Here is a 14,171-nt window from a genome sequence, read left to right on the forward strand (position 1 = left end):
CTTTTCCCCAAAAAAACCATGAGTCTGTTTAACTTCAAACAAGTGTTCTTGATTTATTAACTTTGGAACAGGTATGGAAACATCAACATGTTGAACTTCTAACTTCTCTTGTGGCTGAAACGTAGCACGCAAGGGTGTCCATGAACTGTTACAAAACGGATTAACGTCCTTCAAATCCCACGGTCCAGCCAACACCTTTTCAGGTCCTTGGGATTCACCCTCTTCTTCATCGGGGGTCAGAAGGGGGAGGGTCTCTCCCATAGCAGGGATCCCACTCCAAGGGGTTCAAGCCATGGTCCAGGAAGCAGCCCATCCTCTGGAGCTCCTCCAAATGCCATGCTCGTTTCGCTTCCTGCTCACAAGCAATCCTCTCCTTCTCTTATCTTTCTCCGCCACTCCTTCGTCTCAGCCTCACCCCAGTAAGATGGTCTCTCAGGTACACCTTGTCTCTATCGCTTCTCAGCCTCCTCATGAGGCACCCGGACTTGCTCCCACTTACCGGTCCAGGGATCCTGGACCCATATCATCTCCCAACCCCCTGGGATCTCATCCCGGGCCCCTTTTATATCCCCTACTCCCGCCTCCACCACCGGCAGTTGCTCCTTTCCCGCCTTTCCTAATCTGTCTGCGTAGCTACATTTAACCCTCTCTTTACCACCAGCAGATCCCAAATGTCTACCCCAGCTCCTGTGTATCTGTGTTCCGGTGTTCTTTCTTAGGAGGAGAGGGTGGTGGGGTTGTCTGAGTCTCCCTATTAACCGCGGGGAGCGACGGCACTCCTAAAAACACCTCCTGTCTCTGCTCTGGGGCTCCACAAGGGGCAAGATCTATTCTCGATCATCCCAGAGGGCAGGACATGCAACAATGGGCTCAAGATAAAGGAAGCCAGACATTGGCTGAATTATCAAGAAAAAAATTCTTAACTGTTAAGAGCAGTACAACTATGAAACCAGTTACCTTGGGAGTTGGTGAGTGCTCAAACACTCCAGGCACTCAAGAAAAACTTAGAGAATCACCTGGCAGATATGCTTTGATTATATTCCTGCATTGAGCAGGAGGTTGGACTTTTTTTCCAGGATCATCGAAATCATAGAAAAGTGAAGTTGGAAGGGGCCTACGAGGCCATCAACTTTACTTTTCTATGATTTCGATGATCCTGAAAAAATAGTGGAAAGTTTGAGAAAAAGAACAACAGCAATGTAAAAATACAAAATAAAAGACTTAATGAAAAACCAGTATGGCCATTTTATAATCTAAACTAGGAATTCCACCCAATTCCTCCTATAACAAAGCCATAGGAAGCTTTGGGCACCAAAGTTAGTAGTCACAACTCTGGACCCTTACCACAAAGCACCATAAAGTGCCCTCACCTCATCCTCTTCAGTTCAGGTCATGCATTTCTCTATTTTCTCTTGACTGGACTGCCTGACTGCTGCGGTCACGAAATGAGAAGGCTGATAGTTTCAGTGGTGCCCTGCACAGCGACGATAATCCATGCAGCAAAAATCGCTGCAAAGCGATTTCGTCGCTATGCAATTTTAAAAAGCCCATAGGAATGCATTGAAACCCCTTCAATGCGTTCCTATGGGCTTAAAACTCACCTTAAAGCGAAAATCCTCCATACGGCCGTCATTTTCGCTGTCCGGTAAGCGAGGAAACCGCGCGAAAACACAGTGGGCAGTCATTTTGTTTACCCAGCGGCCATTTTGGAACCGCCGATCGGTAAGCGAAACAGGGTACCGATCATCGCAAAGCGATTTTTTACCATTTAAAACATCGCAATGCGATCGCAAAAGCGATCGCAAAATCTTCATCACTATGCGGTTGCGTCGTTAAATGGGGCGCCCGTTAAGCGAGGCACCACTGTATGTGATCACAAGTAATTAAGATAGCAAATAGTCATAAAGAGATAAATTAAAGAAGTCAGTCACACACAGGGTTGTCTGCTAGCAGAGTTCTCCACACATGCCTCTCCATACACCTCTGAATCCAGCTCTCCAGACACTGCTCTGGGGCAATGCCCTTAGGACTCCCTTTTATTATCATTACAGATTATTAATAGTATACAGATAGTTGACAGAGTTCAGATAGGGTAATGGTTACATAATGCCAATTAGGATTGGTCAAAGAAAGGCTTTGAAGTTAGCTCTCTATCTCTATAAGAAAGAGGAAGAATGAGTTACGACGCCTCCTCTCAGAAGCAGATGTGACGTCATCCAGGAGAGCATTCTCTACGACTGTAGAATCAGACAACAGCTTATCAACATTGAGGAGGGGCGTTCCCCCAAATCTGACAGACCATAACAGATAAATTCTTAGCAAAACATTTCCCATAATTCAGGCATTGCTACAATTTCTGCCTTGTGTGAACTGTCTTATGATTCAAAAAGTGAGAAACTTCAGCAAACCATTTTCCACACTTGGCATTTGTAAAATTTCTATTCTCTGTGGACTCTTTTATGACTCACAAGACTTGAATTCACAGAAAAACATTTCTCACACTCCTGGCATTTGTACAGTCTCTCTCCTGTGTGGATTTTCTGATGACTCACAAGGTATGATTTCCGAGTAAAACATTTCCCACACTCCGGGCATTTGTACGGTTTTTCTCCTGTGTGGATTCTCTGATGACTCACAAAGTTGGAATTCTGAGCAAAACATTTCCCACACTCCTGGCACTTGTAAGGTTTTTCTCCTGTGTGGAGTCTCTTATGCTTTACAAGGCTGGAATTCTCAATAAAATCTTTCCCGCACTCCTGGCATTTGTATGGATGTTCTCCTGTGTGGATTCTTCTATGCCTTAGAAGGTTTGAATGCCCACCAAAACATTTTCCACACTCCTGGCATTTGTACAGTTTCTCTCCTGTGTGAACTCTCTTATGACTTATAAGGTGTGAATTTCGAGCAAAACATTTTCCACACTCCTGGCATTTGTACGGTTTCTCTCCTGTGTGAACTCTCTCATGAATTATAAGGTGTGAATTCTGAGCAAAACATTTCCCACACTCAAGGCATTTGTATGGTTTCTCTCCTGTGTGGATTCTCATATGACTGATAAGTGTAGAATTCTCAGCAAAACATTTCCCACACTTTTTGCATTTGTATGGCCTCTCTCCTGTGTGAACTCTCCTATGATTCCAAAGGCTGGAATTCTCAATATAATGTTTCCCACACTTCTGGCATTTGTAAAGTTTTTCTCCCTTGTGAACTCTCTTATGACTTACAAGGTGTGAATTTAGAGCCAAACATTTCCCACACTCCTGGCATTTGTATGGTTTCTCTCCTGTGTGGATTCTCATATGATTCCAAAGGCTTGAATTTTTAGCAAAATGTTTCCCACACTCCTGGAACTTGTAAGGTTTTTCTCCTGTGTGAAGTCTCTTATGACTTACAAGTTGTGAATTTCGAGCAAAACATTTCTCACACTCCTGGTATTTGTATGGTTTCTTTCTTTCACAATTGACAAAATGTTGCACTGAATTTAAACATTTCCCAGAAATTTCACTCACAAATAACTCCTTTCCAGTGTGGACCCTTTTGTGAAGCATCATTGCTATCCTCATGGCAAAATATTTTCCACACGCAATGCATTTGTAAGGATACTCTGGAATACAGCTTTCCCTTTCTGCAAGTATTCTCTGGTGCCCGGTAACCTCTAATTGGTCCGTAAAACTCTTCTGAGATTTTGGATATGGATTTTTTTCCCTCCAGTTATCTCTGAGGAAGAAGGACAAATGCAGGAGAGACAGAACCGAAGAGTGATATAGATCTATGGGGAAAAAAGAGAAGGATTTATTAAGAGTGGATTTGGATGCATGAAATCCCACATAGAAATAAATCTGTTGGGTATTTAAGGTACAGTGGTACCTTGCAAGACAATTACCCCGCAAAATGACCAATCTGCATGACGATGAGGGTTTGCGACCGCCATTGTGCTTCGCAAAACAGTGCTTCCTATGGCAGAATTTCGCTGGACAACGTTTCGGTCCATTCTTCCCCAGATGCTTTTTTTTCCAGGACCGATGCTTAGGAAGAGGACGATTCAACAGCTGATCGGTGGCTCCACAAATGGCTTCACTTGGGTGTTTTCTTTCGCAAGATAGTGATTTAAAATGGCTGCCCTATGGGAGATCTTCGCTGGACGAAAATTATTTTCTCCACTGGAACACATTAAACGGGTTTCAATGCATTCCAATGGGGAAACGCTTTTCGCAAGACAATGATTTCGCTAAACAGCTATTTGAATGGAATGCATTATCATCGTCTTGTGGGGCACCACTGTACTTAATATTTTGTCCTTTTCTCCTCTTTAGTTTTAATCTCATCTCCTGACCCATGTGAGGCTTTATCTCTGCCCCCCTTTTTGTTCTCCATTGACAGATACTCTACACATTCATTCTTGCTTTAAATAATCAACATTTGATTTCATAACACAGAAAGGAAGGCGTTAACAGAATAATTTGCTGAAACATTTAATTTCTCCAAATCTAGGAATTGGGATTATTTTCTTTTTCATACTTTTGCATCATCCCTTCAAAATTGCCAGTGCAATGGATGTCTGTCCGTCACTCTTCTATGTCGTCTTCTCTGAGGACAGAGTTCTCCACCACTATGTGGGTGAAATCTCCTGTTCTGATGTGGTTTTCTCCATTCTAGCCATTCTCTCTTCTCTCTCTCAGTATGGCCTCTGCCTTTTCCAATCTTTGTCCTCCAGTCTCAACTCTTATGATCTCCCGAGGGAAAATGGTTTTTTATTTAAATGGTGAATGATTCCTTCTTTTACAGTATGTTTTACAAACTTCACAGTTGACAGACACTGCTTTAAAATAAAATGGCAAACTGTAGATTGGAGCATTCGTAGATGTGATGTTTTTGGAACCTGACCGGATGTATTATTTATTTATTTAAAAGCTCTGTAACCCAACCTTAAGGGACCCTTGTTGGCTTAGAACAATGAAAAGACGATGCTTAAATTTGTAACAATGAATATAAGAATACTAAAGGGACCAATGAGCAATTTATATCAAAAACATAAGGCATACTAAAATACAAACAATAGTCTAAGGCAGTGGTCTCCAACTTTTTCTGAATCGCGGACAGGCTGGGGGGGCGGGGTCCATGCGGGTGGGCGGGCTGCGCTTGTAGAAGGGCAGATCACACTAACACGCATGCGCGGAGGAGCAGGGAATGCTCACAGTGGGGAGGGGTGTGCTCGAGTGCATATACGGGTGGCACTTGCATGCATGTGCGGAGGCGAAATGCATGCTTGTGGAGGGGCAGAGCACCTGTGCGTTCAGTTGGCAGGCCGTGCGTGTGGGTGGGGTGGGGGGAGTGTAAGAGATCTGTCTCTGCGGCCTGGTCTTGCCATGGCGACGGAACAGCATCGGGCCGCAGACCCTTGCTCTAAGGTACAATAATGCATTTTTTAAAAATGCATTTTCAAAAACCCACTTGGCAGTCTTTCATTCAGGAAAGGCCTTCCTGAAGAGACAAGTTATCTCCTCCATTGAATGGCCTTCTGCACCCTAGAAGTTTTCACACTTTCACAAACCCCATTTTCCATTTGCTTGTTAGGAATTGTGTGATTTTTGTTCCAGATTACCTAAAACCTAATGGAACGTTTTTAAAAGTGCAGTTAAAATAATAACAGAAGAACTATTGTGGCTGTTCTTGTTACTGTTCTTAGTGCCTTGGTAAAGAGAGATTAGCATTAGATGGAGAAAGAGGGGGCGTTACCGAGAGAGGATATCATTTGCCAGTTCTCCTCCATGACTTCCTGGTGCAGTATCTTCTGGTCGGGATCCAGCAGCGCCCACTCCTCCTGGATGAAGGACACGGCCACCTCCTCGAAGGTCGCTGGACCCTAAAGGAGAAAGAAATCAGGACCCTTTCATAGGTTTCACCAAGATAATCCCCTAAATCCAATACAGAAGTAAAGAGAAGTGGCTGGATCTGATATTGTAGGTTTCTATAGGAGGACAAGTTTACCAAGGGTTATGCGTCACCTTGGTCATGTCCTCCCCCCGGGAAGAGAAATCTCTGAAGCACAGTGGCTGGGGGTCAAGAGGGGGAGGAAAAGGGCTGCTGGTGGCCTACTTGCCAGCCTTTGAAGCTTCCCTGAGGCATCAAGGAAGCCTCTGTGAGAAACAGGATGCTAGACTTAACCAGCCTTTGCTCTGATCCAGCACAGCTACTCTTTGTCTTGTCGTTTCCACAAGAAAACGGAGGCTGAGAAATGTACTCCGGATGAGAAAATAGGGAGAGGAAAGTAATTCCTGCTGTCCCCACATTCCGTCCTGGAAAACCTCAAGCAATTCTTAGCCCATTCTTCAAAACAAAAGAGAAACGAAATTATTTTCCACATGGAGAAAAACATGCTTATATCAGTCTGCTATATAATCATTTATCATCTCATTAAAAGAAGCATGGCCTTTCTCAATGAGGGGTAAAGTGGTTGAATAGTCCAAGATTCAAATGTAGAATTCCGTAACTGCCTTCTTTGTACCTGATCTTGTTCTGCTGTACCACCAGGAAGAGATGAAGGAATACTTGTCGTTAGCATCTTCACAGACCCTGCGGGACAGACCAAGGGGGTGGGAAGCCATTCGCATAAGCTTCTCTCACAGTGAGGTCATGAAATGAAGAAATGCAAGTTAAAAACAAAACTCCAGAGCAGTGGGCTTCCAGATGTTCTTAAGACTTCAACTCCCAGAAATCCTGGCCAGCAGAAGTGGTGGTGAAGGCTTCTAGAGCAGGGATCCTCACCCCCGGTCCTCTGCCCATCTGTGCATGCGCACGAGTTTGCCCCACCCACCTGCGCACAGAGCCTGCCCCCCCAACTGGTCCGTGGTTCAGAAAAGGTTGGGAAACACTGCTTAGTCTAGAGGAGTCATATCCCAGTGAAAGACACAGATTCCCACATAATAAATGGTGCCCCTTCAGGGAAGTGTGAGAAAATACCAAACTCCTGAACTGGGTACTGTGCCAATTTCAGAATTTAAAAAATATTATCAATTTCTCCTGCATATAGAATAATTTTTTTATTTACTCCCCAAATTCAAAGGAGCCTGGAGACCACCCATGGAGAAACACCTAGCACACCAAACACACTATTCTCCACACTTTTCAAAGAAACACAAAGAAATGAAGGATGTTGTTATGTTCACCCCATGCCCCTGTTTCTTTTTCTCAACCCAAAGAGTTCACGCTGGTGACATTCCCTCTATCTTTCACTGCCACTGATAGGGGGCAAGGATGAGGTTTTGAACTTTATAATTTAAGACAACACATGCTATTTGATTCATATCTACTTAGCATTCATAATCAGCATTTTACACAAGTGGTCATGCCTTGTACCTGTACAGTGTTGCCCCGCATAGCGACGATAATCCGTTCCGGAAAAATCATCGCTATCTGGAATCGTCGCTATCCGAAACAAAAAAGTCCATAGGAATGCATTGAAACCCCTTCAATGTGTTCCTATGGGCTTAAAACTCACCATTATGCAAAAATCCCCCATCCGGCCACCATTTTCACTGCCGTTATAAAGTGCTTTACCAATAAAACTTATAAAACTTACAAATAAAACAATAAAACTTATAAAGTGCTTTACCAATGTATGGTGAGGACTCCCGATCCGCCTTTTAGGATGGGGTCCAGCTATATGTTTAATAAAACTGACTCACATATAGACTGATTGATGCACTGTCTTTATCTGTTATTCCCTGCCGGAGAATTGAAACCTAAAATTGGGTACTAACACCACCAGTGGATTTCTTTATCCACACTGTAAAGGGCTATAGTCTGACACTGGCTGCCAACAACAGAACTTGTTTATTAAAGGGTATTGGGGAAATTAGGGTAATTCAGGCTCACAGATGTTCTTTATTAATTTCATAGAATCAAAATCATTGAAATATCATATATTCTGCCAGACATGCAATCATCTCCTGTTTTATTTATTCACTTTAACCAGCTTATCCTTATTAGTTTCAGTTCTCACTCTTTCTCTGACTATCTCACTCTCTCTGCAAACCTCTCTCCTCCTCCTCTTCTCATTCACTCTCTCTCTCTCTCTCTAACTGACTTAACTGACTCTCTGTCTCCGCCCCTCCTGTCCTCTCATAGGCTCATGCAAATGAACTCCAGTTACAGGAGTGAATGAACTAAGAGGTAAAGGCGTGACATGGGGCATCCGTCACAGATGTTTTCACCTTCTTTGACTCCACATTATAGAAAATCTGGGGGCCGCTCCTTGTTTGCCTGCTCTGAAGCCACTGCCTTTACGTGGGGATGATGCTCCCTCAGGTTCCCCTTCCACCTCTCCAACCCAGGATTCCTACGTTCCTCTTAATATTTAAGCTAAAGTCTTTAAACATTAGAGGCACTTTGTGGTTTATTTAAGTTATTTCTTACAGTAAATTTTTTGTACTCATGTCACAAAAGAGGAAAGAAACAGAATTTTTAATTTATTTTTATTTTAAATTACAATCAGAAATTTTTGCATAAAATGTGCCTGATGACGGCATATGAGATATGCGGAAACAAAAACATTTCTAAAGAATTAGAAAAGGGGATGTGATGCCAAAGCATTTTAAGATCCATTGGGGCTAGTCTGAGGGGCAGTGACTCCGGTGGTCTCCTTCTAGTCCCTGATGAACCATGGTACTGACTGGGTGATGTGGAACCATCCAATCTCCCCTCAGCCTAATCTCCCTCACAAAGTAATTCTAATAAGGATAAGCTGATAAGGAAGGCAGCTGTGAGCATCTCAGAAGAAATGTGGGACATCATGATAACCAACCCACAAACAAGCACCCATAGTTGAATCAAGTTCTCTCCTGAAATTTGTACTTTCGAGGTTTTTTTTCAGATGCAAAATAAGTGAATCTTTTCATAATTGGCCTCCTTCAGAAAAACAGAAGAACCGCTAGCTATGTGAAAAATCTAGGAAAAATGAAAACACTGGTTTGACGTATAGAAGGAACTACAGACTAGTGTCCCTCTAGCCTAAAAGGTACGGGTGAGGGGAGGGGATATGCAGAGAGAAACACAAACACAAACTCTCCCAACATGAATCCTTACCTACTGAACTGGAACGTTCCTCATTGCCTTGATGGCTTTCTTGTCCTTGAGGTCTTTTTCCTGTGTTAAAAGGAGGTTTCTCTGCTTCATGGAAAACCAACTGGATTTCTACCAAGGGATTTCTCCTCTGAGGATCCATTAGGTGGAATAAGAAGACAGAAAAGGCAGAGACAAAGATCTCTGTGGATTAGGCTGGGACTTGGAAGGTACGTCAGTCACATCATGCTCAAATTGTTGCAAGAAAAACATCTGGAAGTGGTAGAAATTTGGGATTTCAGTTTATCCACTCTTTTGCATAGTGAAGGACAAGATAGAGGACTGGACCCCATCCTACCACTGCACACCCCAAACTGCTGAACTAGATGCTGTGCCGATACATGAAGTAAACCTGCCATTTCCTCAGAAAACTGGGCACACTGAGAGCGGGTGTGTGTGTGCACACACCCTGTTTTAAACTGGAAGAAGGACTCTCTGATGTAAGAAACGGTGATTTGATTTCAAATATGATGCATACGGACCACACATCTTGCCTTCAAGGTCCCTAAGGGAGGGCGGGGGGAGCCAATTCTAGCAGAACAGCCATCAACCAGACAGGCAGAGGCTGTGAGCTCTCCCACTTCTTATTTTAACATTAATGTTTAATGTGGTCAACATTAATTTTTCTCACCTTCTGCTCTTCCTGCTTTTTCTCTTCTGCCTGACTCAGACTCAGGAAAGCTTCTGCCAGCGACACCGCCTGGGAAGTGGTCTCGGCTCCACATTCTCTCACCCAGCTCGACATCTCCAAGGGGAGGACGGCCAGGAACTGCTCCAAGATGACCAGGTCCAGGATCTGAGCCTTTGTGTGTTGCTCTGGCTTGAGCCACTGGCGACAAAGATGGTGGAGCCGAGTGCAAATCTCTCGAGGACTACCAGCCTCCTCATAGGAAAATTTCCTGAATTTCTGGCACTCTGTATCTGAGCTGAGCATCTCCTCACCTCGTACCTTCTGTGCTGTTCCTTCCCAGAAGGTCCCAAGACCTCCTGCCTTGAGAACATCAGGATCTCTTCCTTCCCTGGGGCCAGATGTGTGTTGGGCTGCCATTTTATTCTGTACCAACGTCTCCAACGGAGTCCTGAAACCCTTTTCTTTCTGTGGAGGAAAGACTCCCTTAAGAGACCAGACTGTGGAAGATCTGCAAAGCCAAGACCCTCCCGTGTTAAAAAGGCAAAAAAGGCAAGACTGCCGCTGCCAATCAAACCTCATCACCAAATATAAAAGGCAGGAGAATCCGAAGGCTGAGGTGAGAGACAGGCATGTGGGGCTCTTCCTTCACTGGACAGTCACTGACCAAAGTACTTCAGTCTCTCAGAGGGTCAGACGTGGAAGCATCTGCCACCCGGATGGATCTTTTCAAATTACTTCAAAGAATAACAAAACAATTTTGTAACACTATTCCTAAACGTTGTCAGGTACAGTTCCACAGCAGATGGGCGTCTTATTCCTAACTTTCTAGAACAGGAAAGTTCAGCACAGGACAGAACCCTGATTCTAGAAATATTGTAATTAGCTAATACCTCTGAATTCCCTCTTTTCATGGGCCCTGGGGTAAAGCTTAGTAAGAGGATCACAGCAGTCAGCAGATGATGGATTGGTGGTTGTTGAACCAGTGATGTTTGCCAACCATCCTTTCTGAGGCTCCTGGCCATTCTCTTCTTGGGGTTACAGAGCTGTATGTCCCCCCCTCTGCCTTCCCTGCAGCCCCCAAAGGAAAGCAGCTGCTCTTTGATGGGAGCAAGGAAGAATCATCTCTCATTCCAGAGGTTAGAATTTCTAAATTTCACTCTTTGTAGGTAGATGTGTAATGAGGTGGATTTGGTCCTCAGGCAGCGAAATGGTTTGGGTCATCACAACTTTGGATTCCCCTCCAGCTGCCAATCCTGCCTGGTCTTGGGGAATCTCCTCCCCACTTTTGCCCCTCTCCACCCTCTGCCCTCCCTCAGGTAACCCCCCCCCCCCCAGGCAGCCCTTTTGACAGAAGTCACACCTTCCTCTCCCTTTTTGGTCACTATTTTCCCTTTTTCACCATTTCTAGGATCCCTTCCTCTTTCTTTTGACAAAAGAAACACCAACCAGAGAAGGCATGGAGAGAACAAGAGCCAAAACTTTGAATACAAAATATGCAGAACAGGTTTGGACCCTCTGGCAGAGCTCAGAAGAGAGCAAAGTGGGCGATTCAAAACCCAGTTGTCTCCTTTAACAGCTTTGGCTATTCCTAAACCAAGGATGACCCTATTATTCTGCCATTGTTTCGTTCTAATCAACCTCTGTCCCTCCCACCAAACTTTGGGTGTACTTTTTAGGACTCAAATCAGAGGTTAAGGATGGGAGGGCTTAACCAAGAAGCCCCTGATGGTCTTCCCAAAATGAGGTCAGCTCTCCCACAAGGCCTGCTGGAGAGGGAGGGAAACAAACAAAAGACAGACAAAGGGACCTCTTCCTGATTTTTAAAATATCTCTCCAACCACCTGATTGGTTTTTCTTGAGTTCTTATTTGCATTTACATTTCCTTTTCTTTTCCCCCCTTTTTTTTCCTTTTTCTTTTTTTGTTAACCTTTTCTAAGCCGCCATGTTGAAAGCCTGTAAGGCATATCTTGAGGACAGAAGATGAGAAAACAAATCCATTTAATGAAAAGTAGTTTCTCATGCTTTCATAGGACTATTTTCCTAATCTTCCCCAAACCATCCACAAATCCCAGATCTACCTCCTTCCCACCAAAGAAATCATGGATCTTTTGGGGTACAGTGGGGGCTTGACTTGAGAACTTAATCCGTATTGGAAGGTGGTTCTCAAGTCAAAAAGTTCTCAGGTCAAATCTGCATTTCCCATAGGAATGCATTGAAAACCATTTGATCCGTATCTGCCCTTTTCTGTCCATAGAAATTAATGGGAAGCTGCTATTCCACCTTCGACCACTAGAGGGGGATATTTTGTTTCTTTTTTTCTTAGGTCAAGAAAGGTTCAGGGAAGGCAGGGAAAATACAGTCCAGGCAGGACAGTACCAGGCAGTCCGAAGACTGTCTCCCAATCCACTCTCTAAACGCTGGGAGGAGTGAGGAAGCAGACAGGCACCCTTTTCACTGGCCAACAGTTAAATGAAAGTTCACATTTTGCACTTTCCCTGCCTCCCACGTGGGTTTTTTTCAGTTCTTAACTCAAATCTAAGTATGTAAGTCAAGTCAATATTTTCCTATGAGAGCGGTTCGTAAGTCAAAATGTTCGTAACTCGGGCCGTTCGTAAGTCAAGACCCCACTGTATTAAAAACAACGGAGGAGGAGGAGGGAGAGGACTCCAAACTGGAGGAGCCAGGCAGGATCCGGGGCACTTTGGGTGGTTTTTTCTGGGGGGGGTGTGTGGAGATTTCTGCAAAGAAGAAAATGGAAAAGACAGGCCTGATGAGCGGGGGGGGGGGGGTGTTGCACCCAGTACATTGTTCTGGGGCCCATGGAGTCATGGAGCTCAAAGGGGCCCATGAAGGGGAAAAATTTCGTTTCAATTTTATGAAGAGTTATGAAATGCCATCTCAAAACTCTGGAGCTCAAAAACGCAAGGAAAAACAGAAACGTGATGGTGACATTAATAAAAAAAGGGAGGACAAACAATGGAAAACAAGCTAAACGAACCAAAACGGAAATTTAAATTCAGAACAATGGGAGACAAGGGCAGAACTGAAACAAAGGTCAGAATCTCACAAGGCCAGTTTGGATTTTCAAGAAACATCAAATCAAGTAAAGTCTCAGTTTAATGATTTAGAGGAACAATTGAATGTTAGTAATGAGAGTATTTCACTGTCTACAGATTCTAGCCATGGAAGACATAGTGAAGAGAAGAATAGCTTAAATACTGGAAATGATATTGGTCTTCTTATAACAGAGGTGCCTGCTGAATTGGATATATTAAGGGTGATATGGCTTTCTTAAAACATTTCCCAAAGATATAACCAGATTTCCCCTGAAAGTATTCAAATATTATTGTGTCATTATTCTTTATATACTAATGTGTATTGTTGATTTTATTATCTTTCACAGAAATATCTGTCCTCTTTTTAATATATTTGCAAGTATGTTTGAATGTCTCGATCATCAAATTCAGCTGCAAACATTTCCAAGGATTTCCAAGGACTCAGAGGGGAGGGGATGAGATGGGGAGCCACCGTTTCCCTCTCCCTCGCTTCTTTCACTCACCAGGAGATCCCTTTTCTTCCGGACTTTCCTGCCCAGAAATGATTCCCCAAATTTCCTCCCTCCCATCCTTTCCCAGGGTTTCTTTTCCCAGCAAAATCCAGATCAGAAAACACTCACCCGCCCGCCTTTTGTCTCTTCAGGAAAGAGGCTGAGGCTCTTGTTTCCAAAGCCTCCTTTTTAAAGTTCCCTCCTTTTCCCTCCAGTCTGGAGGTCGGAATATTTGTTTTTTTTAAATAAGGGGTTTTAAACTCATTTTCCCTTTCCTATCACGTGATTGAAGCCATGCCAGACTCCTGGCAGGAGAAACACAGACTCGCTCAATCTCCTCTGGGAGCGCCTGGATGGGAGAGTCTTGGTCTCTCTCTCTTTGGGTCACTGGATCAGGCAGGAAAAGGGAATTTACAGTATTTGAAAATATGATCTACCAGGCAGAGAAATGAACCACCAAGCCTCTTTGCCCACTTGCTGGAATGGCCTCTGCTCTGCTCCCAAACCCAGGACTGAATTGGGACCTCCATGATGGGCAGTGGGGTGAGGTCAGGTGTCCCCTCCCGGTGGGTCTTTTTTGACCCACGGGTACCATCAAGTCCCCTCCATAGGATCTCTGCCTGCTTGTTAAAAGGGTGGCAGAAGGTGGGGGATGTGGGTCAGGGGAGGGTCTGTGGGGGGAGAAAAAGGCTCCAGTCCTTTCCCAGGTCAGGAGATGGGTGTGGAAAGAGGGATCGGGGCCTTTCTCTTGAGGGGCAGGATAGAAGCATCCCTTTGCAGGCCTGACAGGATCTCCTGCTTCCCGTTGCCTAGGATTATTTTAGGGTTTGTTTCAATCGTTGCGTTCCTCTCAGTTCTAAAAGAATTTTCTCA

General features: G+C 44.2%; 1 protein-coding gene across 2 annotated transcripts; it reads right to left on the reverse strand.

Annotated features, from left to right (window-relative positions):
* Window positions 1-1,870: 1,870 nt before the first annotated feature.
* Window positions 1,871-13,594, reverse strand: LOC110091175 (uncharacterized). 2 transcript variants are annotated; one of them, XM_078388271.1, is made up of 6 exons: window positions 13,428-13,594; window positions 9,752-10,216; window positions 9,085-9,211; window positions 6,506-6,573; window positions 5,737-5,863; window positions 1,871-3,769 (listed from the first exon to the last, which is right to left on the reverse strand). In XM_078388271.1, exons 2-6 carry the CDS (start codon window positions 10,166-10,168, stop codon window positions 2,439-2,441), a joined length of 2,070 nt encoding a protein of 689 aa, XP_078244397.1. In that variant the 5' UTR covers window positions 10,169-10,216; window positions 13,428-13,594; the 3' UTR covers window positions 1,871-2,438. The 2 variants fall into 2 exon arrangements, with proteins under 2 accessions (XP_078244397.1, XP_078244398.1); XM_078388272.1 differs by lacking the exon at window positions 13,428-13,594 and having other exon boundaries at window positions 9,085-9,333; window positions 9,752-9,788.
* Between the last annotated feature and the right edge of the window lie 577 nt (window positions 13,595-14,171).

The sequence above is a fragment of the Pogona vitticeps genome, chromosome 2, assembly GCF_051106095.1.
Source record: "Pogona vitticeps strain Pit_001003342236 chromosome 2, PviZW2.1, whole genome shotgun sequence".
Taxonomy (NCBI): Eukaryota; Metazoa; Chordata; class Lepidosauria; order Squamata; family Agamidae; genus Pogona; species Pogona vitticeps.